At 43.2% G+C, this 26779-nt stretch overlaps 1 protein-coding gene across 3 annotated transcripts in view; it reads left to right on the top strand.

Moving 5' to 3' along the window:
* Nucleotides 1–26779, top strand: part of LOC106598502 (gamma-secretase-activating protein) — a 40896-nt gene that overhangs the window by 3886 nt on the left and 10231 nt on the right. For 2 of the 3 annotated variants that reach the window (XM_082977901.1, XM_082977900.1), the window contains 21 exons: nucleotides 121–190; nucleotides 352–401; nucleotides 493–597; nucleotides 1445–1501; nucleotides 1600–1646; nucleotides 1783–1872; nucleotides 3077–3150; nucleotides 3297–3380; nucleotides 4333–4425; nucleotides 5082–5223; nucleotides 5516–5600; nucleotides 6863–6932; nucleotides 7017–7177; nucleotides 7620–7754; nucleotides 12793–12851; nucleotides 14374–14405; nucleotides 19684–19745; nucleotides 21762–21857; nucleotides 23025–23095; nucleotides 25414–25508; nucleotides 25737–25856. In XM_082977901.1, the coding sequence (XP_082834027.1) occupies nucleotides 121–190; nucleotides 352–401; nucleotides 493–597; nucleotides 1445–1501; nucleotides 1600–1646; nucleotides 1783–1872; nucleotides 3077–3150; nucleotides 3297–3380; nucleotides 4333–4425; nucleotides 5082–5223; nucleotides 5516–5600; nucleotides 6863–6932; nucleotides 7017–7177; nucleotides 7620–7754; nucleotides 12793–12851; nucleotides 14374–14405; nucleotides 19684–19745; nucleotides 21762–21857; nucleotides 23025–23095; nucleotides 25414–25508; nucleotides 25737–25856 (1798 nt within the window). The remainder of the gene's footprint in view (nucleotides 1–120; nucleotides 191–351; nucleotides 402–492; nucleotides 598–1444; nucleotides 1502–1599; nucleotides 1647–1782; nucleotides 1873–3076; nucleotides 3151–3296; nucleotides 3381–4332; nucleotides 4426–5081; nucleotides 5224–5515; nucleotides 5601–6862; nucleotides 6933–7016; nucleotides 7178–7619; nucleotides 7755–12792; nucleotides 12852–14373; nucleotides 14406–19683; nucleotides 19746–21761; nucleotides 21858–23024; nucleotides 23096–25413; nucleotides 25509–25736; nucleotides 25857–26779) is intronic. The other variant, XM_082977902.1, reaches the window with a different exon arrangement.

Genomic DNA, 26779 nt, shown 5'->3' with positions numbered 1-26779 from the left:
TCTTATCAGGAACACCTATTACAATAAGCTTCCCCTCGGTTGTTATTACATTGATGTAACAATGTGCTATAACATAGTTATACTACAAAGATACTACCAGTCATCTTTGGTTTCATACAGTTCATCCATCCAGACACAGAGAGGGACTCAGTGCTGGAGAGTCACCTGCTGCTGGTAGCAGAAGATGGCTGTGAGTATCTGGGAAGTCAAGTTGTGTCAAATCTCTGAGGGTCACAGCTTTTAACTATGATAGTACAAAGACATTAGCTGACACTGTTTTCTGTTTTTGGGAGAGTTTGGCTACTGGGCCTTCAGGGTTTAGGCTTTGAACTTTGACCTTTGACCTTTCAGATGTGGAGCAGCTCCATGTGATGCTGGTCAGACAAGAGGGTTACAGAGTGGTAAGAAACACTGTCACAGACTATAGAGAGCTGGAATGGAATGCAACTGTTCCGTAGTGACATCACTTCCTGTTGACTGGTGTTCTAACAGGTGATGTTGAACCCAGAGTGCCTGGCCAAAGACAGGGTGGCAGAGGAGTTCAGCTGGGTCCAGTGGGACAGCCAGACACAGAGACTCTTCTACCTCACACACAGGGTAACATACCATATATACAGTACCAGTCAAAAGTTTCTACACACCTACTCATTCAAGGGTTTTTCTTTATTTTTACTATTTTCTACATGGTAGAATAATAGTGAAGACATCAACACTATGAAATAACACATAAGGAATCATGTAGTAACCAAAAAAGTGTTAAACAAATCTAAATATATTTTATATTTGAGATTCTTAGAAGTAGCCAGCCTTTGCCTTGATGACAACTTTGCACTATTGGCATTCTCTCAACAAGCTTCACCTGGAATGCTTTTACAAAAGTCTTGAAGGAGTTCCAACATATGCTGATCACTTGTTGGCTGCTTTTCCTTCACTCTGCGGTCCAACTCATCCCAAACCATCTCAATTGGGTTGAGTTCGGGTGATTGTGGAGGCCAGTTAACCTGATGCAGCACTTCATCACTCTCCTTGGTCAAATAGCCCTTACAGCCTGGAGGTGTGTTGGGTCATTGTCCTGTTGAAAAACAAATGATAGTCCCCATTAAGCACAAACCAAAGTAGGGTGGCTACTTTAAAGAATCTCAAATATAAAATATATTTGGATTTGTTTAACACTTATTTGGTTACTACATGATTCAATATGTGTTATTTCATAGTTTTGATGTCTTCAGTATTCTACAATGTAGAAAATAGTAAAAATAAAGAAAAACCCTTGAATGAGAAGGTGTGTCCAACCTTTTGACTGGTGCTGGAGGTAACACACTGTAGGCTCTGATCTGGGCAACAACACCTTCAACTAACATGTTCTATTTCTGTTGAATTGTGAAGAAGAATGCAGAAATTCCAACTGATAATGCAATAATGACCTCCCTTCTTTCTCTGTCAGGAAAAAGCTGTGCTGAAATGTGTGCAATTCTACCATGACCAAAACTGTGAGACCTTGGTGAGACTAGCAGCAGAAATCATTGAATCATGAACACTTTATGGGTAGTGTTTGATTTCAGGTCAGGCTACTTAATGCTTCCCCCTCCTTCCTGACAGTTTGAGCTTGAACTGGAGTTGCCCTCTAACCCTTTCACCTGTATGAGGTAAGAATGAAAAGTAACATTTAATTAAATAAGATAACTTTTCAGCTAAACTGTGTATTTCCTGAAAACAGTTCATCAATATTCAGAAATGTCTAGTGATGCTGTATGGATAACTCCTTATGTGTTTGACCCCTAGGTTTGTTAACCTGGGCTTTGACCATCACCAAGAGACACAGCATGAACGGGAGGAGATGAGGATGCTGGTGATCACCAATAAAACAGGCAGGTTTCGGTTAAACATAAACTAATTCACCTCCATACTGTACTCTATTGATAATGTTCTATGCTCGGAGAACATTCCTCTTTCATTGAGTTTGTCATTACTTTTTGTTTGACATGGGACGTGAATGGAAACAGAGGGTAAGTGCTGTAGCTACTGTGATCTAGATGAACTGTGTCACTCCTTGATCAATGGACAGTTCAGTACAATCACACTCACTTCACAGAGCCCAGATTTATAGAACTTCTCAATTCTAAAGATTGCATTAGTCAAGCTGCACAATTGGAAATGCTGCAGGCTTCTCAATCGTAAAAAGAATTTGTGTTTCTTTGAAAGGCCTATCAAATCTAAAGATGGTTGACGACGGCCCAGGGCCAGGAACATAATCACTTCACTGTGCTACTTATTCCAAATGACATTCAAGATTCAACCATTAAAACACTGTTGCTTTTAATAAGACCTCAATCAATACCACATTGTTAAAATGCTATCCTTCTGCTTCTGCTTCTGCTCCTTCTGCTGCTTCTTCTGCTTCTGCTTCTTCTTCTGCTTCTTCTGCTGCTTCTTCTGCTTCTGCTTCTTCTGCTTCTTCTGCTTCTTCTGCTTCTTCTGCTGCTTCTTCTGCTTCTGCTTCTTCTACTGCTTCTTCTGCTTCTGCTTTTTCTGCTGCTTCTTCTGCTTCTGCTTTTTCTGCTGCTTCTTCTGCTTCTGCTTCTTCTGCTGCTTCTTCTGCTGCTTCTTCTGCTTCTTCTTCTGCTTCTTCTGCTTCTGCTTCTTCTACTGCTTCTTCTGCTGCTTCTTCTGCTTCTTCTGCTTCTGCTTCTTCTACTGCTTCTTCTGCTGCTTCTTCTGCTTCTGCTTCTTCTACTGCTTCTTCTGCTGCTTCTACTGCTTCTTCTGCTGCTTCTTCTGCTTCTGCTTCTTCTTCTGCTTCTTCTGCTGCTTCTGCTTCTTCTGCTGCTTCTTCTGCTTCTGCTTCTTCTTCTGCTTCTTCTGCTGCTTCTGCTGCTTCTTCTGCTTCTGCTTCTTCTGCTGCTTCTTCTGCTGCTTCTTCTGCTTCTGCTGCTGCTTCTTCTGCTTCTCCTGGTTCTGCTCCTTCTTCTGCTTCCTCTGCTTCTTCTCCTTCTTCTGCTGCTTCTTTGTATTAATTATGTTGTTAGAGTGTAATTGGTTGTTTTAATACCTGATCCTTACTGTTGATTGCAGGGAGTATGTGTGTGTGTTACAGCCAGCCTGCTTGTGCCAACCAGGAGATCACATACACCATAGTCCTGGTGCACAGAGGTTCAGTATTATACGTCTTACCATGTTGCATTAGTTCCATACATTATTCACAAATGACTAATTAAGATCCGTTAGGGAAAATCCAAAGTTCTTCTAAGTTTCGAGTTGTACATTGTAATCTACCAGAGCCTCTCTGTCCTCTACAGGCTGCAGTAAAACGTTCTCAGTGGCTCTGGATGGCACCCCTAGTCCATGTAGTACAGACCTCCTCCCTCTCTTCATCCCTATAGGTCAGTCAACACATCTGTCTCACAGACATCCTGTCCATCCTATCACAACCCCTTCAGTACCTGCTGGAACACTCTCACACAGCCCATCCATCCTATCACTATCCATTCAGTACCTGCTGGAACACTCCCAGACAGCCCATCCCCCTTCAGTACCTGCTGGAACACTCTCACACAGCCCATCCATCCTATCACTACCCCTATCACTACCCCTTCAGAACCTGCTGGAACACTTCCACACAGCCCATCCATCCTATCACAACCCCTTCAGAAATTGCTGGAACACTCTCACACAGCCCATCCATCCTATCACTACCCCTTCAGTACCTGCTGGAACACTCTCACACAGCCCATCCATCCTATCACAACCCCTTCAGTACCTGCTGGAACACTCCCAGACAGCCCATCCATCCTATCACAACCCCTTCAGTACCCTCTGGAACACTCCCACACAGCCCATCCACACAGCCCATCCATCCTATCACAACCCCTTCAGTACCTGCTGGTGCTGGAACACTCCCATACAGCTGATCCATCCTATCACAACCCCTTCAGTACCCACTGGAACACTCCCACACAGCCCATCCATCCTATCACAACCCCTTCAGTACCCACTGGAACACTCCCATACAGCCCATCCATCCTATCACAACCCCTTCAGTACCCACTGGAACACTCCCACACAGCCCATCCATCCTATCACTACCCCTTCAGTACCTGCTGGAGCTGGAACACTCCCACACAGCCCATCCATCCTATCACAGCCCCTGATAGTGCTACTTCTACTTGGCACCAAGGAAGTGGTTTTAGGAGTTATTTTTGATAAGATGTTTATTATTATTGTACAGTAGACATTTACATAAGAGAACAAACAAATAAACCAACCCAAAACATTTGAGGTCAGTCTAAGATAGCTGATGAATAAACGTAGACTAGCCTGCTGTTCTCTGCCCAGGTTACTATGTGGTAGTCTACCTGGCTGGTCACTTCCTGCACTGCATCAACACCAGACAACAGGAGCTGCTCTGCCACAGTCTCTTCCTCTCAGGTAAGGCTAGACCTGGGGCATGTTCATCAGGACACACCGTAGCCAATTGTTTTGCAATGGAAAAGGAAATGTCGTTTTTTTCCCCGGTTGAGATACCTCTGTGTTTCACTCCATTACGTGTCTATGAACACGACCCTGGTTACCAACACAAGTGGACTATATGAGGATAGGGAGTCATTAGACATGCAGCCCAAGTGTGTGTTTGTTAATCTGGCCTATGTATAACTGTGTTACAGGTGTTGATGATGGCCTCAGTGTAACTGTGTTGCAGGTGTTGATGATGGCCTCAGTGTAACTGTGTTACAGGTGTTGATGATGGCCTCAGTGTAACTGTGTTACAGGTGTTGATGATGGCCTCAGTGTAACTGTGTTACAGGTGTTGATGATGGCCTCAGTGTAACTGTGTTACAGGTGTTGATGATGGCCTCAGTGTAACTGTGTTACAGGTGTTGATGATGGCCTCAGTGTAACTGTGTTACAGGTGTTGATGATGGCCTCAGTGTAACTGTGTTACAGGTGTTGATGATGGCCTCAGTGTAACTGTGTTGCAGGTGTTGATGATGGCCTCAGTGTAACTGTGTTACAGGTGTTGATGATGGCCTCAGTGTAACTGTGTTACAGGTGTTGATGATGGCCTCAGTGTAACTGTGTTACAGGTGTTGATGCAGAGCTGGGTGTGTTGGGATCAGACAGTGTGGTGTTGTCTCTACCTGAGTCCTCTCTGCTGGACCTGAACACAGGCAGGATGTACACTGTAGACCTCAACCCCTCCTTCCTAATGGACCTACTGCACTGCAGGTACAATGGAGTAGAATAGAATCGAATGGAATGGAGTACAATATAATGGAATAGAATAACATAGAATAACATAGAATACAATATAGCTCAATCCATTGTTGAATGGAAAATGGTCTTGAGCGTTGGAGTGTGTATTTCATGCTTACTGCATGTAGAAAGTACTGGTGCATTGGGTATTATAGTGATGCTACACTTCACACTCTGTTTATGTAGTATTCATGATGTCTTTACTGTATGCTCTGTGCTGTATGCTCTGTGCTGTATGCTCTGTGCTGTATGCTCTGTGCTGTAGCCACAGTAGACCTGATGCTCAACGTCTGGCTGCCCTGCACTGTCTGCTGCTCTACATGGGACCCAACGCTGCACTACAACTGAAGGTAGGAGATGCAAGCAAAACCCCTGAGAACACTTTGCTCAGAGAGAGCAAGAGAGACACTGTGTTTAAAAAAAATATATATATATTTCACCTTTATTTAACCAGGTAGGCTAGTTGAGAACAAGTTCTCATTTACAACTGCGACCTGGCCAAGATAAAGCAACCTAGGTATTTGTAGTTGTCCACATATTCTAAGTCAGAACTGTCAAGAGTAGTGATGCTGGACGGGCGGGCAGGTGCGGGCAGCGATCGGTTGAAGAGCATGCATTTAGTTTTACTTGTATTTAAGAGCAGTTGGAGGCCACGGAAGTAGAGTTGTATGGCATTGAAGCTCGTCTGGAGGTTAGTTAACACAGTGTCCAAAGAAGGGCCAGAAGTATACAGAATGGTGTCATCTGCGTAGAGGTGGATCAGAGAATCACCAGCAGCAAGAGAAACATCATTGATGTATACAGAAAAAAGAGTCGGCCCGAGAATTGAACCCTGTGGCACCCCCATAGAGACTGCCAGAGGTCCGGACAACAGGCCCTCCGATTTGACACACTGAACTCTATCAGAGAAGTAGTTGGTGAACCAGGCGAGGCAATCATTTGAGAAACCAAGGCTGTTGACTCTGCCGATAAGAATGTGGTGATTGACAGAGTTGAAAGCCTTGGCCAGGTCGATGAATACGGCTGCACAGTATTGTCTCTTATCGATGGCGGTTATGATATCAAGGACCTTGAGCGTGGCTGAGGTGCACCCATGACCAGCTCTGAAACCAGATTGCATAGTGGAGAAGGTATGGTGGGATTCGAAATGGTCGGTGATCTGTTTGTTAACTTGGCTTTCGAAGACCTTAGAAAGGCAGGGTAGGATAGATATAGGTCTGTAGCAGTTTGGGTCTAGTGTGTCTCCCCCTTTGAAGAGTGTGTGTGAGAGAGAGAGAGATGTTTTGGAGGGAGAAGTTCAGGACTGGGTTCTGACCATGAGTCAGGTTGTTTATAATAGAGAAAGTGCTGCACTTGAAATTTCCATCTGCAGTATTTGTTCTAAACGGTGTCTCTGTGGCCATGACAACTCACTAACACAGTTAGAGAGGTAACCCGTCTTAGAGGTCCATGAGGACGAGTCTGCTGTGGGTTTATCAGTTCTGTGGAAACCCCTTACATAACATGGCTTTATACATGTGTGGTAACACTGGAATTACTATAGTAACAATACTTCACCAAGATGTTGTTACATAGCATAGCACTGCTGTTACTTCATGTGTTTTCTCTGCAGATCATAGATTGGATCTGTGACAATGTCATGCCGTTCGACACCTTCGATCAAATTCAGGAATTTATTCTGGGTAAGTGGAACAAGAGTTATCATCATTATCATATCTATTTTTGTGGTGTTTTATGGAAGAATCATTGTCTCCCTTCAACGACAGCGTCACTGTACAGGATCATCTATAAGAAGTGCCTCAGTCTGGATGAAGTCCTGCCCTACTCCTCTGTGTTTGAGAAGAAGAAGGTACCTGAGGGTCTAGACCTGGTCCCTGGTGTCACCTGCACCACAGAGCTCCATGCTGAACCAGTGTTCAAAGGAAAGGTAACATCTCTTTCACACACTGTAGCTATTCAACGACCTGATCAGTCACATGTGTAATATTGAGTGATTTATAAGGTTAGACACTAGGGGGCAGACAGGAGTGGGAAGCAGATCCAGTGCTCAGTAACAGATAAAGAATGCATATCTAATGAATTCAATGAAGAAGAGTTGTGTTGAAAGAAGGGACTTAATAATATTATTTAAACTGGGCTATTTCCAATGAAATACCCAGTGATTATTCTGTAGATGGAGACAAAACATGAACCATTTGTTACAATCAAGTGCATTTTATTTAATGTTATGCAGAATGAACCCCATGCCATAAATCATTTTGTTTCCAAGGAGGTCTCAAGATGACCATAACAAATTGACCTATTTTTACAAACAGTAAAAGTAGTAAACATCTGGTGTTTACTAGATGTTTGGTCATGTTTCGCTGCAGGCCAGACGTCTCCAGGGCTATTGGGAAGAGCTGCAGTGGAGCACAGAAAAGATGAAGTACTTTGAGGCAGTTCCAAACCTACGATACAGAGCATCTCAGAGCCTGTCAGACTGGACCAAGCTGCTCACTACCCTGGTGAGTTCTGTTCACACCTAGAAATATGTAGCAGCATTGGTGAGTTCACACATATTAGAGGATCAAACTGCAGATGCAGAACCTCTCACAGTCTGCCAGACTGGACCACGATGCTAGCTACCCTGGTGAGTTCACACAGAGAGACTGGAATATAGAGGATCTCTGGGAGCTCAGTGCACCACAGGAACCATGGTCTCTCTCTCTGATCCCAAGCTTTATACTGCAGCTAGCAGCAGGACAGTATGGAACCATGGTCTCTCTCTCTGATCCCAAGCTTTATACTGCAGCTAGCAGTAGGACAGTATGGAACCATGGTCTCTCTCTCTGATCCCAAGCTTTATACTGCAGCTAGCAGTAGGACAGTATGGAACCATGGTCTCTCTCTCTGATCCCAAGCTTTATACTGCAGCTAGCAGTAGGACAGTATGGAACCATGGTCTCTCTCTCTGATCCCAAGCTTTATACTGCAGCTAGCAGTAGGACAGTATGGAACCATGGTCTCTCTCTGATCCCAAGCTTTATACTGCAGCTAGCAGTAGGACAGTATGGAACCATGGTCTCTCTCTCTGATCCCAAGCTTTATACTGCAGCTAGCAGTAGGACAGTATGGAACCATGGTCTCTCTCTCTGATCCCAAGCTTTATACTGCAGCTAGCAGTAGGACAGTATGGAACCATGGTCTCTCTCTCTGATCCCAAGCTTTATACTGCAGCTAGCAGTAGGACAGTATGGAACCATGGTCTCTCTCTCTGATCCCAAGCTTTATACTGCAGCTAGCAGTAGGACAGTATGGAACCATGGTCTCTCTCTCTGATCCCAAGCTTTATACTGCAGCTAGCAGTAGGACAGTATGGAACCATGGTCTCTCTCTCTGATCCCAAGCTTTATACTGCAGCTAGCAGTAGGACAGTATGGAACCATGGTCTCTCTCTCTGATCCCAAGCTTTATACTGCAGCTAGCAGTAGGACAGTATGGAACCATGGTCTCTCTCTCTGATCCCAAGCTTTATACTGCAGCTAGCAGTAGGACAGTATGGAACCATGGTCTCTCTCTCTGATCCCAAGCTTTATACTGCAGCTAGCAGTAGGACAGTATGGAACCATGGTCTCTCTCTCTGATCCCAAGCTTTATACTGCAGCTAGCAGTAGGACAGTATGGAACCATGGTCTCTCTCTCTGATCCCAAGCTTTATACTGCAGCTAGCAGTAGGACAGTATGGAACCATGGTCTCTCTCTCTGATCCCAAGCTTTATACTGCAGCTAGCAGTAGGACAGTATGGAACCATGGTCTCTCTCTCTGATCCCAAGCTTTATACTGCAGCTAGCAGTAGGACAGTATGGAACCATGGTCTCTCTCTCTGATCCCAAGCTTTATACTGCAGCTAGCAGTAGGACAGTATGGAACCATGGTCTCTCTCTCTGATCCCAAGCTTTATACTGCAGCTAGCAGTAGGACAGTATGGAACCATGGTCTCTCTCTCTGATCCCAAGCTTTATACTGCAGCTAGCAGTAGGACAGTATGGAACCATGGTCTCTCTCTCTGATCCCAAGCTTTATACTGCAGCTAGCAGTAGGACAGTATGGAACCATGGTCTCTCTCTCTGATCCCAAGCTTTATACTGCAGCTAGCAGTAGGACAGTATGGAACCATGGTCTCTCTCTGATCCCAAGCTTTATACTGCAGCTAGCAGTAGGACAGTATGGAACCATGGTCTCTCTCTCTGATCCCAAGCTTTATACTGCAGCTAGCAGTAGGACAGTATGGAACCATGGTCTCTCTCTCTGATCCCAAGCTTTATACTGCAGCTAGCAGTAGGACAGTATGGAACCATGGTCTCTCTCTCTGATCCCAAGCTTTATACTGCAGCTAGCAGTAGGACAGTATGGAACCATGGTCTCTCTCTCTGATCCCAAGCTTTATACTGCAGCTAGCAGTAGGACAGTATGGAACCATGGTCTCTCTCTCTGATCCCAAGCTTTATACTGCAGCTAGCAGTAGGACAGTATGGAACCATGGTCTCTCTCTCTGATCCCAAGCTTTATACTGCAGCTAGCAGTAGGACAGTATGGAACCATGGTCTCTCTCTCTGATCCCAAGCTTTATACTGCAGCTAGCAGTAGGACAGTATGGAACCATGGTCTCTCTCTCTGATCCCAAGCTTTATACTGCAGCTAGCAGTAGGACAGTATGGAACCATGGTCTCTCTCTCTGATCCCAAGCTTTATACTGCAGCTAGCAGTAGGACAGTATGGAACCATGGTCTCTCTCTCTGATCCCAAGCTTTATACTGCAGCTAGCAGTAGGACAGTATGGAACCATGGTCTCTCTCTCTGATCCCAAGCTTTATACTGCAGCTAGCAGTAGGACAGTATGGAACCATGGTCTCTCTCTCTGATCCCAAGCTTTATACTGCAGCTAGCAGTAGGACAGTATGGAACCATGGTCTCTCTCTCTGATCCCAAGCTTTATACTGCAGCTAGCAGTAGGACAGTATGGAACCATGGTCTCTCTCTCTGATCCCAAGCTTTATACTGCAGCTAGCAGTAGGACAGTATGGAACCATGGTCTCTCTCTCTGATCCCAAGCTTTATACTGCAGCTAGCAGTAGGACAGTATGGAACCATGGTCTCTCTCTCTGATCCCAAGCTTTATACTGCAGCTAGCAGTAGGACAGTATGGAACCATGGTCTCTCTCTCTGATCCCAAGCTTTATACTGCAGCTAGCAGTAGGACAGTATGGAACCATGGTCTCTCTCTCTGATCCCAAGCTTTATACTGCAGCTAGCAGTAGGACAGTATGGAACCATGGTCTCTCTCTCTGATCCCAAGCTTTATACTGCAGCTAGCAGTAGGACAGTATGGAACCATGGTCTCTCTCTCTGATCCCAAGCTTTATACTGCAGCTAGCAGTAGGACAGTATGGAACCATGGTCTCTCTCTCTGATCCCAAGCTTTATACTGCAGCTAGCAGTAGGACAGTATGGAACCATGGTCTCTCTCTCTGATCCCAAGCTTTATACTGCAGCTAGCAGTAGGACAGTATGGAACCATGGTCTCTCTCTCTGATCCCAAGCTTTATACTGCAGCTAGCAGTAGGACAGTATGGAACCATGGTCTCTCTCTCTGATCCCAAGCTTTATACTGCAGCTAGCAGTAGGACAGTATGGAACCATGGTCTCTCTCTCTGATCCCAAGCTTTATACTGCAGCTAGCAGTAGGACAGTATGGAACCATGGTCTCTCTCTCTGATCCCAAGCTTTATACTGCAGCTAGCAGTAGGACAGTATGGAACCATGGTCTCTCTCTCTGATCCCAAGCTTTATACTGCAGCTAGCAGTAGGACAGTATGGAACCATGGTCTCTCTCTCTGATCCCAAGCTTTATACTGCAGCTAGCAGTAGGACAGTATGGAACCATGGTCTCTCTCTCTGATCCCAAGCTTTATACTGCAGCTAGCAGTAGGACAGTATGGAACCATGGTCTCTCTCTCTGATCCCAAGCTTTATACTGCAGCTAGCAGTAGGACAGTATGGAACCATGGTCTCTCTCTCTGATCCCAAGCTTTATACTGCAGCTAGCAGTAGGACAGTATGGAACCATGGTCTCTCTCTCTGATCCCAAGCTTTATACTGCAGCTAGCAGATGGACAGTATGGAACCATGGTCTCTCTCTGATCCCAAGCTTTATACTGCAGCTAGCAGTAGGACAGTATGGAACCATGGTCTCTCTCTCTGATCCCAAGCTTTATACTGCAGCTAGCAGTAGGACAGTATGGAATCATGGTCTCTCTCTGATCCCAAGCTTTATGCTGCAGCTAGCAGTAGGATAGTATGGAACCATGGTCTCTCTCTCTGATCCCAAGCTTTATACTGCAGCTAGCAGTAGGACAGTATGGAATCATGGTTTCTCTCTGATCCCAAGCTTTATGCTGCAGCTAGCAGTAGGATAGTATGGAACCATGGTCTCTCTCTGATCCCAAGCGTTATACTGCAGCTAGCAGTAGGACAGTATGGAACCATGGTCTCTCTCTCTGATCCCAAGCTTTATACTGCAGCTAGCAGTAGGACAGTATGGAACCATGGTCTCTCTCTCTGATCCCAAGCTTTATACTGCAGCTAGCAGTAGGACAGTATGGAACCATGGTCTCTCTCTCTGATCCCAAGCTTTATACTGCAGCTAGCAGTAGGACAGTATGGAACCATGGCTCTCTCTTTGATCCCAAGCTTTATACTGCAGCTAGCAGTAGGACAGTATGAAAACATTCATCATTTCCAATTCCTGACATATTCTCTAATAGAACCACTTCAACTTTGGGCGGCAGGTAGCCTAGCGTTTAAGAGCGTTGGGTCAGTAACCGAAAGGTCGCTGGCTCGAATCCCTGAGCCGAATCTGTTGATGTGCCCTTCAGCAAGGCACTGAACCCTAATTGCTCTTGTAAGTTGCTCTGGATAAGAGTGTCTGCTAAATCAGTGTTTCCCAACCAGGGCTACTAGGACCCTGGGGGCACTTGGACTATCCACAGGGGGTACTTGAGAAGATTCATGACACCATAGGTCTACTGGTAAAGTCCACGAGGGGGTACTTCAGGGGTGCTGCGGGCAGAGCAACATTTAGCTGGTGGTAGAGTAACAGGTTGGGAACCACTGTGCTAAATGACTAACATGGACATCTAAAATGTAGAACAGTATACCTTCATAATAGGAAGTTAGAGAACACGTTCCTCCCTCTGTCTGTTCCAGAAGTTAGAGAACACGTTCCTCCCTCTGTCTGTTCCAGAAGTCAGAGAACATGTTCCTCCCTCTGTCTGTTCCAGAAGTTAGAGAACATGTTACTCCCTCTGTCTGTTCCAGAAGTTAGAGAACATGTTCCTCCCTCTGTCTGTTCCAGAAGTTAGAGAACATGTTCCTCCCTCTGTCTGTTCCAGAAGTTAGAGAACATGTTCCTCCCTCTGTCTGTTCCAGAAGTTAGAGAACACGTTCCTCCCTCTGTCTGTTCCAGAAGTTATAGAACATGTTCCTCCCTCTGTCTGTTTCAGAAGTCGGAGAACAAGAAGGCTTCTAACTATCTGCGTCACATTGAGGAGAACACTAAACAGTAGGTGGAGAACGGAAGAGCGAAGGGTCTCTTGTGTGTTGCAGAATGTTGTGTGTGTTGGAGGAAGCGTGTTGGTGGGGTACAGGGGGAACTTGAAAGCACAGAGAGACAAACTCACAGGGATCAATGACATTGATAGATATTAACACACAGGGATCAATAATACTGATAGATATTAACACACAGGGATCAATAACACTGATAGATATTAACACACAGGGATCAATAATACTGATAGATATTAACACACAGGGATCAATAACACTGATAGATATTAACACACAGGGATCAATAACACTGATAGATATTAACACACAGGGATCAATAATACTGATAGATAATAACACACAGGGATCAATAATACTGATAGATAATAACACACAGGGATCAATAATACTGATAGATAATAACACACAGGGATCAATAATACTGATAGATAATAAGACACAGGGATCAATAATACTGATAGATAATAACACACAGGGATCAATAACGCTGATAGATAATAACACACAGGGATCAATAATACTGATAGATAATAACACACAGGGATCAATAATACTGATAGATAATAACACACAGGGATCAATAACACTGATATATATTAACACACAGGGATCAATAACGCTGATAGATAATAACACACAGGGATCAATAACGCTGATAGATAATAACACACAGGGATCAATAACACTGATAGATAATAACACACAGGGATCAATAATACTGATAGATATTAACACACAGGGATCAATAATACTGATAGATATTAACACACAGGGATCAATAATACTGATAGATAGTAACACACAGGGATCAATAATACTGATAGATAGTAACACACAGGGATCAATAATACTGATAGATAATAACACACAGGGATCAATAATACTGATAGATAATAACACACAGGGATCAATAACGCTGATAGATAATAACACACAGGGATCAATAATACTGATATATATTAACACACAGGGATCAATAATACTGATAGATAATAACACACAGGGATCAATAATACTGATAGATAGTAACACACAGGGATCAATAATACTGATAGATAGTAACACACAGGGATCAATAATACTGATAGATAATAACACACAGGGATCAATAATACTGATAGATAATAACACACAGGGATCAATAATACTGATAGATAATAACACACAGGGATCAATAATACTGATAGATAATAACACACAGGGATCAATAATACTGATAGATAATAACACACAGGGATCAATAATACTGATAGATAATAACACACAGGGATCAATAATACTGATAGATAATAACACACAGGGATCAATAACGCTGATAGATAATAACACACAGGGATCAATAACACTGATATATATTAACACACAGGGATCAATAACGCTGATATATATTAACACTCAAACATCGTAACAACACAAACACACAGACACGTAGAGATACTGTATACATACAGACACAGTTTCCACTTATAAGTCAAGTAAGTCATATCATCTGATATTTCCTCTGTTATTTTCAGAGTTCTGTCGATGGTGGACAGCTGGAATCTTGGTAAGATGTCACAACATTCTTAAAGCCACTATCAATTAATAGAAGGAATGTGAGAAACCTTGTCTCTCTAGGAATGTGAGAAACCTTGTCTCTCTAGGAATGTGAGAAACCTTGTCTCTCTAGGAATGTAAGAAACCTTGTCTCTCTAGGAATGTAAGAAACCTTGTCTCTCTAGGAATGTAAGAAACCTTGTCTCTCTAGGAATGTAAGAAACCTTGTCTCTCTAGGAATGTGAGAAACCTTGTCTCTCTAGGAATGTGAGAAACCTTGTCTCTCTAGGAATGTAAGAAACCTTGTCTCTCTAGGAATGTAAGAAACCTTGTCTCTCTAGGAATGTAAGAAACCTTGTCTCTCTAGGAATGTAAGAAACCTTGTCTCTCTAGGAATGTGAGAAACCTTGTCTCTCTAGGAATGTAAGAAACCTTGTCTCTCTAGGAATGTAAGAAACCTTGTCTCTCTAGGAATGTGAGAAACCTTGTCTCTCTAGGAATGTGAGAAACCTTGTCTCTCTAGGAATGTAAGAAACCTTGTCTCTCTAGGAATGTGAGAAACATTGTCTCTCTAGGAATGTGAGAAACCTTGTCTCTCTAGGAATGTAAGAAACCTTGTCTCTCTAGGAATGTGAGAAACCTTGTCTCTAGGAATGTAAGAAACCTTGTCTCTCTAGGAATGTAAGAAACCTTGTCTCTCTAGGAATGTAAGAAACCTTGTCTCTCTAGGAATGTGAGAAACCTTGTCTCTCTAGGAATGTAAGAAACCTTGTCTCTCTAGGAATGTAAGAAACCTTGTCTCTCTAGGAATGTGAGAAACCTTGTCTCTCTAGGAATGTGAGAAACCTTGTCTCTCTAGGAATGTAAGAAACCTTGTCTCTCTAGGAATGTGAGAAACCTTGTCTCTCTAGGAATGTAAGAAACCTTGTCTCTCTAGGAATGTGAGAAACCTTGTCTCTAGGAATGTAAGAAACCTTGTCTCTCTAGGAATGTGAGAAACCTTGTCTCTCTAGGAATGTAAGAAACCTTGTCTCTCTAGGAATGTGAGAAACCTTGTCTCTAGGAATGTAAGAAACCTTGTCTCTCTAGGAATGTAAGAAACCTTGTCTCTCTAGACCTTGGTATTGGTCCTTTGGCTATGAAGCTGTTATTATGATTATTATTCCTAGAATAACACTGTTATATTAAGACGCTGGCAGGTAATTTAACGTGAGCTCATTTACCCTTGACTACAGATGGGAAATGTTTTCTGCTTCAGTTTAAGAAATCCCCCAACTTGAGTTTCAGGGTCACATACTTGAGTCCACTGGAGAACATCGCTCTCGGACCCCACAGTTGTTGATGATTTATCATTCAGGGAGAGAGAGAGAAAAGAGGGGAAGAATGCACATGGTTATATAAGAATGGGAGGAGAAGCGTCTCTCTCGCTTGCTTTCCTTCTTTCTCCCTCTCTCTTTTCTCCTGTCCTTCACTGCTTCCTGACCCCAGTGCAAATGTGGTAGCTCAACCACGGGATTGGCCATTGCTCTACCTCAACTACCTGACATGGGCCATGCACGGACAATACACACCCTCACTCTCTGTCACACACACTGCTTTCTCACGCTCACTCTCTCTCTGTCTCTCTGTCTGTCTCTCACCCGTACAAACTCTCTACCATACTGACCACCATTCATCATTCTCCACACCAATATCCTGACTCACAGAAACTACCCTCTGCAAGCACAGTTGACTTTTTCCTCTCTTTAACAATTGTCCCCCCTTCATTGTCCTTGTCATCTTCTCTGACTGTATTGTTTCAGTTTATCCATGGAAATGTCCCTCTGTAATGAAAAGACCATGGAAATGTCTCTCCTTAATGAAAAGACCATGGAAATGTCCCTCTCTAATGAAAATATCATGCAGATGTCCCTCTGTAATGAAAAGACCATGGAGATGTCCCTCTGTAATGAAAAGACCATGGAGATGTCCCTCTGTAAGGAAAAGACCATGGAGATGTCCCTCTGTAAGGAAAATATCATGGAAATGTCCCTCTGTAATGAAAATATCATGGAAATGTCCCTCTCTAATGAAATGACCATGGAGATGTCTCTCTGTAATGAAAATATCATGGAGATGTCCCTCTGTAAGGAAAAGACCATGGAAATGTCCCTCTCTAATGAAAATATCATGGAAATGTCCCTCTCTAATGAAATGACCATGGAAATGTGGATTTTCGCCCAAAATGACATACCCAAATCTCAGGCCCTGAAGCAAGGATATGCATATTCTTGGTACCATTTGAAAGGTAACACTTTGAAGTTTGTGGAAATGTGAAAGGAATGTAGTAGAATACAACACAATAGATCTGGTAAAAGATAATACAATTCTTTTTTTGTACCATCTTTGAAATACAAGAGAAATGCCATAATGTATTATTCCAGCCCAGCTGCAATTTAGATTTTGGCCAGTAGATGGCAGCAGTGCATGTGCAAAGTTTTAGACTGATCCAATGAACCATTGCATTTCTGCTCAAAATGTTATATCAAGACTGCCCAAATGTGCCTAATTTGTTTATTAATAACTTTTCATGTTCAAAACTATGCACTCTCCTCAAACAATAGCATGGTATTCTTTCACTGTAATAGCTACTGTAAATTGGACAGTGCAGTTAGATTAACAAGAATTTAAGCTTTCTGCCATTACCAGACATGTCTATGTCTATAATATGACATAGATGATTTTTTGTTAACTAGTAAATAGTAGCCTACAGCAAAGTGTGTTTAAATCATTTCTAACTTGTTAACAATTTCTGCTAGTTAGCTTTTGCTACCATGTGGGTTTTAGCTTTCTTGAGCCTGCTAACTGAGTGTTAATTCACCTGTTTCCATACATGTTTCATTTTAAAACATTTATCTTACAAAGGAGTTGTTTAATCTAACTGCTTAACTATTTATCTGTACATGAAATTGTATTTGTTTTTTTTTTACTCATTTTTTTCTAATCTTTACAGGAAAATGCCACGGGCACTATCTGATATGTGGGGATATTTCACTGTAGCTAATGTAGAAGGAAAAGCTGTGTACATTTGCAAATACTGTGCCAAATCATATGTGAAGAATGCAACAAAGATGCAGAATCATCTGGCCAAGTGCATAAAGTTCCCTCAGCGCTCACAACAAGCAACCTCTGACTAAAGTCCCTCTACTTCTATTCGAGGTGAAAATGATGAATCAGACACCTTATCGATAGCAACAGCTCATGGTCCTCCTGGAATCAGATGTTTTTTGACTCAATGGAGGAACGTAGTCAGAGAAATGCTGATGAATGTCTTCCTCGAGCTGTGTATGCAACTGGTTCACCTCTGATGCTCACAGGCAACGTGTATTGGAAGAGATTTCTGAATGTTCTTTGCCCAGCATACACCCCTCCAACCAGACATGCTTGATCTACTCATTTGCTGGATGCAGAGTTCACCAGAGTTCAAGTGAAGGTCAAGCAAATCATAGAGAAAGCAGACTGTATTGCAGTCATCTCTGATAGGTGGTTAAATGTTCGTGGGCAAGGAATAATTAACTACATCATCTCCACCCCTCAACCAGTATTCTACAGGAGCACAGACACAAGGGACAACAGACACACCGGTCTCTACATTGCAGATGAGCTGAAGGCAGTCATCAATGACCTTGGACCACAGAAGGTATTTGCACTGGTGACAGACAATGCTGCGAACATGAAGGCTGCTTGGTCTAAAGTGGAGGAGTCCTACCCTCACATCACACCCATTGGCTGTGCTGCTCATGCATTGAATCTGCTCCTCAAGGACATCATGGCACTGAAAACAATGGATACACTCTACAAGAGAGCCAAGGAAATGGTTAGGTATGTGAAGGCTCATCAGCAATCTACCTCACCAAGCGAAGTGAGAAGAATAAGAGCACCACATTGAAGCTGCCCAGCAACACCCGTTGGGGTGGTGTTGTCATCATGTTTGACAGTCTCCTGGAGGGGAAGGAGTCTCTCCAAGAAATGGCCATATCACAGTCTGCCGATATGGACAGCCCCGTCAAGAGGATCCTCCTGGATGATGTATTTTGGGAAAGAGTGGTAAGCAGCCTGAAACTCCTGAAACCTATAGCAGTAGCCATTGAGGGAGACAATGCCATCCTGTCTGATGTTCAGACTCTGCTTGCAGATGTAATGCAGATGTAAGAGAAGAAATCCGTACTGCCCTGCCCACTTCACTGTTGCTCCAAGCAGAGGAAACTGCAGTTCTGAAATACATCAAAAAGCGTGAAGACTTCTGCCTGAAGCCCATACACGCCGCAGCGTACATGTTGGACCCCAAGTATGCTGGCAAGAGCATCCTGTCTGGTGCAGAGCTCAACAAGGCCTATGGTGTCATCACTACTGTGTCTCGCCACCTTGGCCTGGATGAGGGCAAGGTTCTTGGCAGTCTGGCGGAGTACACTTCCAAGCAAGGGCTTTGGGGTGCAGATGCAATATGGCAGTCGCGCCAACATATCTCATCAGCCACCTGGTGGAAGACACTTTGTAGATCTGAGACTTTTTCCCCTGTTGCCTCCATCATCCTCCAAATCCCACCCCCCAAAAAATTGGTTGCCATCCGGGCAAATTTGAGGCTTTTTGAGCCTGACAACGAGCCATCCTCAACAAGGTTGGAAAGTGACAGTGAAGATGAGGCCTCAGAGTCTGATGTTCAAGAGGTGGACATTGAGGAGGTCCAGGGAGAAGAGATGGAAGCCTGAGAGGAAGACAACCAAAGCTTTAGTTTCTAGACTATCATTTTACAGATGAATGTTGAAAACGTTTTTGGGAGATGCGATGGATCATTGGTGATCATTCAATATTCCCTTTCTTTTGTTGTTCAGTGAAATCATCCCATGTGAAGAGTCAACTCATTTAATTAAAGTTCAATTCGTACTAAATATATATTTTTATTTCAATTGGAAGGATTTAATCATTTGAATTATGTCTACTTATGATAAGGTAAAAGGTTTGTGTCTGTCTTCATATGATATCGTAAATATATCCAATGCAAAAAACATCTACATTTAAATGGTATTAATATTAATTTGCATATATTGCCATTAATTCCGGTTAATTCCCATGGAAAGTTTCCACCTCTGAATATTCCCCAAAATGTGTAACCGTACCCACTCGTCTCTCTTAAATCATTAGGCAATCCTCTTCCTCATCCTGACTCATGACTGTTTGTTTTGCCTGATGTACAACTCTGAGATGTAATGAAAAGTCTAAATACACTGTGTTATTGTTTTCCTCTGCAGATCAGAAAGTGGTTCCGTTGTTCCAGGAGCAGGATAGCCAGCAGAGGGCGCTCATAGGCCTGGTGAGTCAGAGGATACAGCAGCCATGATACTCTGGGTGGAAGGTGCCCTCGGGCACAGACAGATCTAGGATCAGCTTACCCTCCCCAGATCCTAATCGTAACCATTAGGGGGGAAATGTTAAACTGACCTTAGATCAGTGTCAGCACTGTTTTAGTGCTGGGTTGGAATGCAGGCTTGTCCAGCTTACCAAGACCAAGGTTCATCAGGGTAGGCAGTTAGCTGACAACACACACACAACACGCATGATAAAAATAGTTGTCCCTTTTTGATCCTGACATTGCAGTCTATTCCCAGGAGTTTTTAGTGATGTTAGCCTTACAGCAGTAACTATTTCCATCCTGAAATTGCTGTCCCTGAGGTTTAAGTGACGTTACAGTTTCAGCAGGGTAACTATTCTACCTATCCCCAGTTATAAAACACTAGGGTAGTCTAGCTGTGGTCCTCTCAGCATCAACCAGCAGGGTAACTATTCTACCTATCCCCAGTTATAAAACACTAGGGTAGTCTAGCTGTGGTCCTCTCAGCATCAACCAGCAGGGTAACTATTCTACCTATCCCCAGTTATAAAACACTAGGGTAGTCTAGCTGTGGTCCTCTCAGCATCAACCAGCAGGGTAACTATTCTACCTATCCCCAGTTATAAAACACTAGGGTAGTCTAGCTGTGGTCCTCTCAGCATCAACCAGCAGGGTAACTATTCTACCTATCCCCAGTTATAAAACACTAGGGTAGTCTAGCTGTGGTCCTCTCAGCATCAACCAGCAGGGTAACTATTCTACCTATCCCCAGTTATAAAACACTAGGGTAGTCTAGCTGTGGTCCTCTCAGCATCAACCAGCAGGGTAACTATTCTACCTATCCCCAGTTATAAAACACTAGGGTAGTCTAGCTGTGGTCCTCTCAGCATCAACCAGCAGGGTAACTATTCTTAGACCCATCAGCTCTGCTCCCAGCAGGCTTCCATCTGCAGGTCAGATGGGTCTCTCCTGCTCCAGGAGTGTGTGTGTGTGTGTGTGTATACCTGCAATGTGTGTGTGTGTATACCTGCAATGTGTGTGTGTGTGTACCTGCAATGTGTGTGTGTGTGTGCCTGCAATGTGTGTGTGTGTGTACCTGCAGTGTGTGTGTGTGTGTGCCTGCAATGTGTGTGTGTGTGTACCTGCAGTGTGTGTGTGTGTACCTGCAGTGTGTGTGTGTGTGTGTGTGTGTGTACCTGCAGTGTGTGTACCTGCAATGTGTGTGTGTACCTGCAGTGTGTGTGTTTGTGTGTGTGTGTGTGTACCTGCAGTGTGTGTGTACCTACCTGCAGTGTGTGTATGTAAGTCCCAGTAGGCTCCTGCGCCACTCTCCTAACTGTTAATAAGAATGTAGGACACTGTTAGAGGAACAGGGGAGCAGGGAAACAGAGAAACAGAGGAAACAGAGGAAACAAGGAAACAGAGGAAACAGGGGAAACAGAGGAAACAGGGGAAACAGAGGAAACAAGGAAACAGAGGAAACAGGGGAAACAGAGGAAACAGGGGAAACAGAGGAACAGGGAAACAGGGGAAACAGGGGAAACAGGGGAAACAGGGAAACAGGGGAAACAGAGGAACAGGGAAACAGGGAAACAGGGAAACAGGGAAACAGGGGAAACAGAGGAACAGGGAAACAGAGGAAACAGGGAAACAGGGAAACAGAGGAACAGGGAAACAGGGGAAACAGGGGAAACAGGGGAAACAGGGAAACAGAGGAACAGGGAAACAGAGGAAACAGGGAAACAGAGGAACAGGGAAACAGAGAGGAACAGGGAAACAGAGGAACAGGGAAACAGAGAGGAACAGGGAAACAGAGGAACAGGGAAACAGAGGAAACAGGGAAACAGAGGAAACAGGGACACAGAGGAAACAGGGACACAGAGGAACAGGGACACAGAGGAACGGGGAAACAGAGGAACGGGGAAACAGGGTAAACGGGAACATCAAGGGAACCACACAGACAGACACCTTCAATGTGAAGTGTTGTGTTTCCTATAGATGGTGGACAAGCTGAGAGAGCACCTCAACAGACACCTGCCTCGTCTGGGGAAGAAGAAGATCGACGTGCTGGTGGTGAACTACGTGGCCAAGCTGGTGTGTTCTTACTCTGCAGTGCATTACCCAAACACTGTTTTCATTGTTTTTATGGTTACACAAAGAAAGGTCTGTGCTGACAAAGAAAGGGCTGAGACAAACAGATTGTAGTTGAGAAATGACAATAACCATTATCCTCCAATACATTTATTTCCTCCTGTGGATGACAGATCTACTTCCCACTGTTCACAGCTCAGTCATGACGTCAGAGAGGCTCTGTGTGGTACATCATACATAGATATCACTGACTGAAGAACACCCTGAACCTTACATGGGAATAATGCACTCCATCTCAGGAAGACACAAGCCTTTTCCATAAAGTGTGTGTGAGTGTGAGATTGTGTGTCAGGATGTAAATGTGGTAGTGTTTCTTCCTGTTATTGCAGTAAGAGAGAGAGGAGAAGAGGATGTGAGGAGTCATGCTTGGTCAGTCACAGTGTGTGTTAGTTGGCTAGCGGTGTGTGTGTGTGTGTGTCGGGATGTAATGGGTGTGAAAGTGGCAGTGTATAAATAAATCATAGTAGCACCTGTTTCTCTTGCTCAGTGGCGGTTTTAGACCATTTGAACTGGGGGGGCCAAGCTGGGGCCAGTTGTACTGTTAGAGGGGCCAGTTACATTAGACGTTATTGTTGTCATATCGTTTTCTTCACTGCATTGCAGGCATTAGCAGGCAAAATACCATGTTTATAATCATTAGTGTTCCGCGTTGCCACTGTCTAATAACGGATGTAAAAAAAGAACGATAGCAAAAATTAGTTATGTAAAAATTATTTCATACTCCACATTTAGGGGGGGCCACAAGGGGGTCCAAAATTGTTGTCACAGGGGCACTGCCCCCCCCCCCCCCCAGTGCTCTTGCTACGTGTTGCCATGGACTACTATTCATTTGTTGCTCAATAGAGAAAATAGGAAGTGTTACAGTGTGTGAAACTGTAGAAATAGGAAGTGAATGTGAAACGCTTTAATAGTGGTCTTATCATGTAACATTTGAGTAAATCAGATGTTTAAATTCTAAGAGCATTCATCCCTGACCTCTTTTCTGTGTGTGTGTGTTTGTGCTTGTTTGGTGTGTGTGTGGGGGTGTTTTGTGTGTGTTTTTGATGTGGGTGTGTGTTTGGTGTGTGGGGGTGTTTGGTGTGTGGGTGTTTGGTGTGTGTGTGTATGTAGCTGGAGCTGATCAGACGCATGCTGCAGTCTGTGTGGCTGAAGTACAAACTGGGCCCTCTGGTGCTGTGCTTGTAAGTTGCTCCCTGTGTTAGTGTGTGTGTGTGTGTCAGTTTGTGTGTTAGTCTATTAGTTTGTGTGTTAGTGTGTGTGTTTAGTTTGTGTTAGTGTGTGTGTGTCAGTTTGTGTGTTAGTCTATTAGTGTGTGTGTTAGTGTGTGTGTTTAGTTTGTGTTAGTGTGTGTGTTAGTGTGTGTGTTAGTCTATTAGTGTGTGTGTTAGTGTGTGTGTGTCAGTTTGTGTGTTAGTCTATTAGTGTGTGTGTTAGTGTGTGTGTTTAGTTTGTGTTAGTGTGTGTGTTAGTGTGTGTGTTAGTCTATTAGTGTGTGTGTTAGTGTGTGTGTTTAGTTTGTGTTAGTGTGTGTGTGTCAGTTTGTGTGTTAGTCTATTAGTGTGTGTGTTAGTGTGTGTGTTTAGTTTGTGTTAGTGTGTGTGTGTCAGTTTGTGTGTTAGTCTATTAGTGTGTGTGTTAGTGTGTGTGTTTAGTTTGTGTTAGTGTGTGTGTTAGTGTGTGTGTTAGTCTATTAGTGTGTGTGTTAGTGTGTGTGTGTCAGTTTGTGTGTTAGTCTATTAGTGTGTGTGTTAGTGTGTGTGTTTAGTTTGTGTTAGTGTGTGTGTTAGTGTGTGTGTTAGTCTATTAGTGTGTGTGTTAGTGTGTGTGTTTAGTTTGTGTTAGTGTGTGTGTGTCAGTTTGTGTGTTAGTCTATTAGTGTGTGTGTTAGTGTGTGTGTTTAGTTTGTGTTAGTGTGTGTGTGTCAGTTTGTGTGTTAGTCTATTAGTGTGTGTGTTAGTGTGTGTGTTTAGTTTGTGTTAGTGTGTGTGTGTCAGTTTGTGTGTTAGTCTATTAGTGTGTGTGTTAGTGTGTGTGTTTAGTTTGTGTTAGTGTGTGTGTGTCAGTTTGTGTGTTAGTCTATTAGTGTGTGTGTTAGTGTGTGTGTTTAGTTTGTGTTAGTGTGTGTGTGTCAGTTTGTGTGTTAGTCTATTAGTGTGTGTGTTAGTGTGTGTGTTTAGTTTGTGTTAGTGTGTGTGTGTCAGTTTGTGTGTTAGTCTATTAGTGTGTGTGTTAGTGTGTGTGTTTAGTTTGTGTTAGTGTGTGTGTGTCAGTTTGTGTGTTAGTCTATTAGTGTGTGTGTTAGTGTGTGTGTTTAGTTTGTGTTAGTGTGTGTGTTTAGTTTGTGTTAGTGTGTGTGTGTCAGTTTGTGTGTTAGTCTATTAGTGTGTGTGTTAGTGTGTGTGTTTAGTTTGTGTTAGTGTGTGTGTGTCAGTTTGTGTGTTAGTCTATTAGTGTGTGTGTTAGTGTGTGTGTTTAGTTTGTGTTAGTGTGTGTGTGTCAGTTTGTGTGTTAGTCTATTAGTGTGTGTGTTAGTGTGTGTGTTTAGTTTGTGTTAGTGTGTGTGTGTCAGTTTGTGTGTTAGTCTATTAGTGTGTGTGTTAGTGTGTGTGTTTAGTTTGTGTTAGTGTGTGTGTGTCAGTTTGTGTGTTAGTCTATTAGTGTGTGTGTTAGTGTGTGTGTGTCAGTTTGTGTGTTAGTCTATTAGTGTGTGTGTTAGTGTGTGTGTGTCAGTTTGTGTGTTAGTCTATTAGTGTGTGTGTTAGTGTGTGTGTTTAGTTTGTGTGTTAGTCTATTAGTGTGTGTGTTAGTGTGTGTTAGTCTATTAGTGTGTGTGTTAGTGTGTGTGTTAGTGTGTGTTAGTCTATTAGTGTGTGTGTTTAGTTTGTGTTAGTGTGTGTGTGTCAGTTTGTGTGTTAGTCTATTAGTGTGTGTGTTAGTGTGTGTGTTTAGTTTGTGTTAGTGTGTGTGTGTCAGTTTGTGTGTTAGTCTATTAGTGTGTGTGTTAGTGTGTGTGTGTCAGTTTGTGTGTTAGTCTATTAGTGTGTGTGTTAGTGTGTGTGTTTAGTTTGTGTGTTAGTCTATTAGTGTGTGTGTTAGTGTGTGTGTGTCAGTTTGTGTGTTAGTCTATTAGTGTGTGTGTTAGTGTGTGTGTTTAGTTTGTGTTAGTGTGTGTGTGTCAGTTTGTGTGTTAGTCTATTAGTGTGTGTGTTAGTGTGTGTGTTTAGTTTGTGTTAGTGTGTGTGTGTCAGTTTGTGTGTTAGTCTATTAGTGTGTGTGTTAGTGTGTGTGTTTAGTTTGTGTTAGTGTGTGTGTGTCAGTTTGTGTGTTAGTCTATTAGTGTGTGTGTTAGTGTGTGTGTCAGTTTGTGTGTTAGTCTATTAGTGTGTGTGTTAGTGTGTGTGTCAGTTTGTGTGTTAGTCTATTAGTGTGTGTGTTAGTGTGTATGTAAGTCCTGTTCCATTGATGTTAACTATCCTATCTGCTCTCCTATCTGCTGTAGAAAGCAGCAGGGGAGTTCAGCGGAGTGGGCAGTGTTTCACGTGATGTGTCGGATACTGGAGGCTACAAACACTCTGTGTCTCCCCCTCCCTCCTGGTAAGAAGAACCCTGTTTCATCTTCTCTAAATAACACTGTTTATTCATGTATTTTACCTTGTTCAACCTTCTCAAAATAACCAAGGCATTAAACTTATTTTAACCTCCCTGTCCAGTGTCTCATAATAACAAAGCACTTCAACAGAGCTTATAGAGAACCTGCCTCTACAATATGAAATAAATATTCAAGCAAACGGCATCTGATGTGGTGTTGCTGTGTGTCTGCAGGGTATCACACTCTCCTGTCCGTGTTGGGGGTTCGCTGTCTCCCCAGACACACCTTCCTGCAGTATGTTGACCATGGTGTGCTGCAGCTCACTGAGACCTTCGTCTCACGACTCATGACAGGTTCACACTGCCCTACACACACACACACACACACACACACACACACACACACACACACACACACACACAGGGCTATAGACACACAATACGTGCATATACCCTGTATATACACACATACACACAATTTATCAGATGGCATGATTCAGCTATTGTGACAATGTAATTTCTCAGTAATTACTACAGGAAGGTGTGTCCTCATGAATACTGAGTCAGAGAATTGGCAATACAGTTCTGTACTTTTCCACAGTAAGCTGGAACCTCTTAGATTCATCACTGTCTGACTTACAGTGTAACCGTGTCTGCCTCCTCCATGCTTCAATACAGATTAATACTGTAACCGTGTCAAAAGTGGGTTCTGGTCAAAAGTAGTGCACTATATAAGGAATAGTGTGGCATTTGGGACGTACACCTAGAGGTCAATCTAATCTAACAGAGGACACTAACAGCAATAGCTCAGTCACAAAATGTAAGATGTCGCTCTGTTCATTGATTTATCATGGTCACTGTAACTGTCAAAAAGCCTTTGAGTTATAGGTCTGGGAGTTCAGTGTGAAGGTGACATTACAAAGTTAGAAAGATACAGTACACCACACACACACACACACACACACACACACACACAATATGAAGTATGTTTATCAAAGTTTATACAACAAGTGGGTCTAATCCTGAATGTTGATAGGTTAAAACCACATTCCAGCCAGTGTCTATTTCACAAATGACCAGCGGCTAAATCTACGACGTTGAAATGCCTATTTACCATGTTCCATTTCACTGCGCAATCCACAGTCTCATCAATCCTGCCAGGAAATGTACAAACTTGATCTCCACTATAAAAAGCACATAGACATTAATTTTGTTTCAATATTGAATTGCGATCTCCACCGTCTCCTATAAAGTGAATGTGTCCGAACCAGACAGAC

The sequence above is a fragment of the Salmo salar genome, chromosome 07 (genome assembly GCF_965601325.2).
Source record: "Salmo salar chromosome 07, fSalSal1, whole genome shotgun sequence".
NCBI classification, from domain to species: Eukaryota; Metazoa; Chordata; class Actinopteri; order Salmoniformes; family Salmonidae; genus Salmo; species Salmo salar.
Note: the sequence above shows the minus strand (reverse complement) of the source record. Positions and strands in the feature narration are given on the sequence as shown.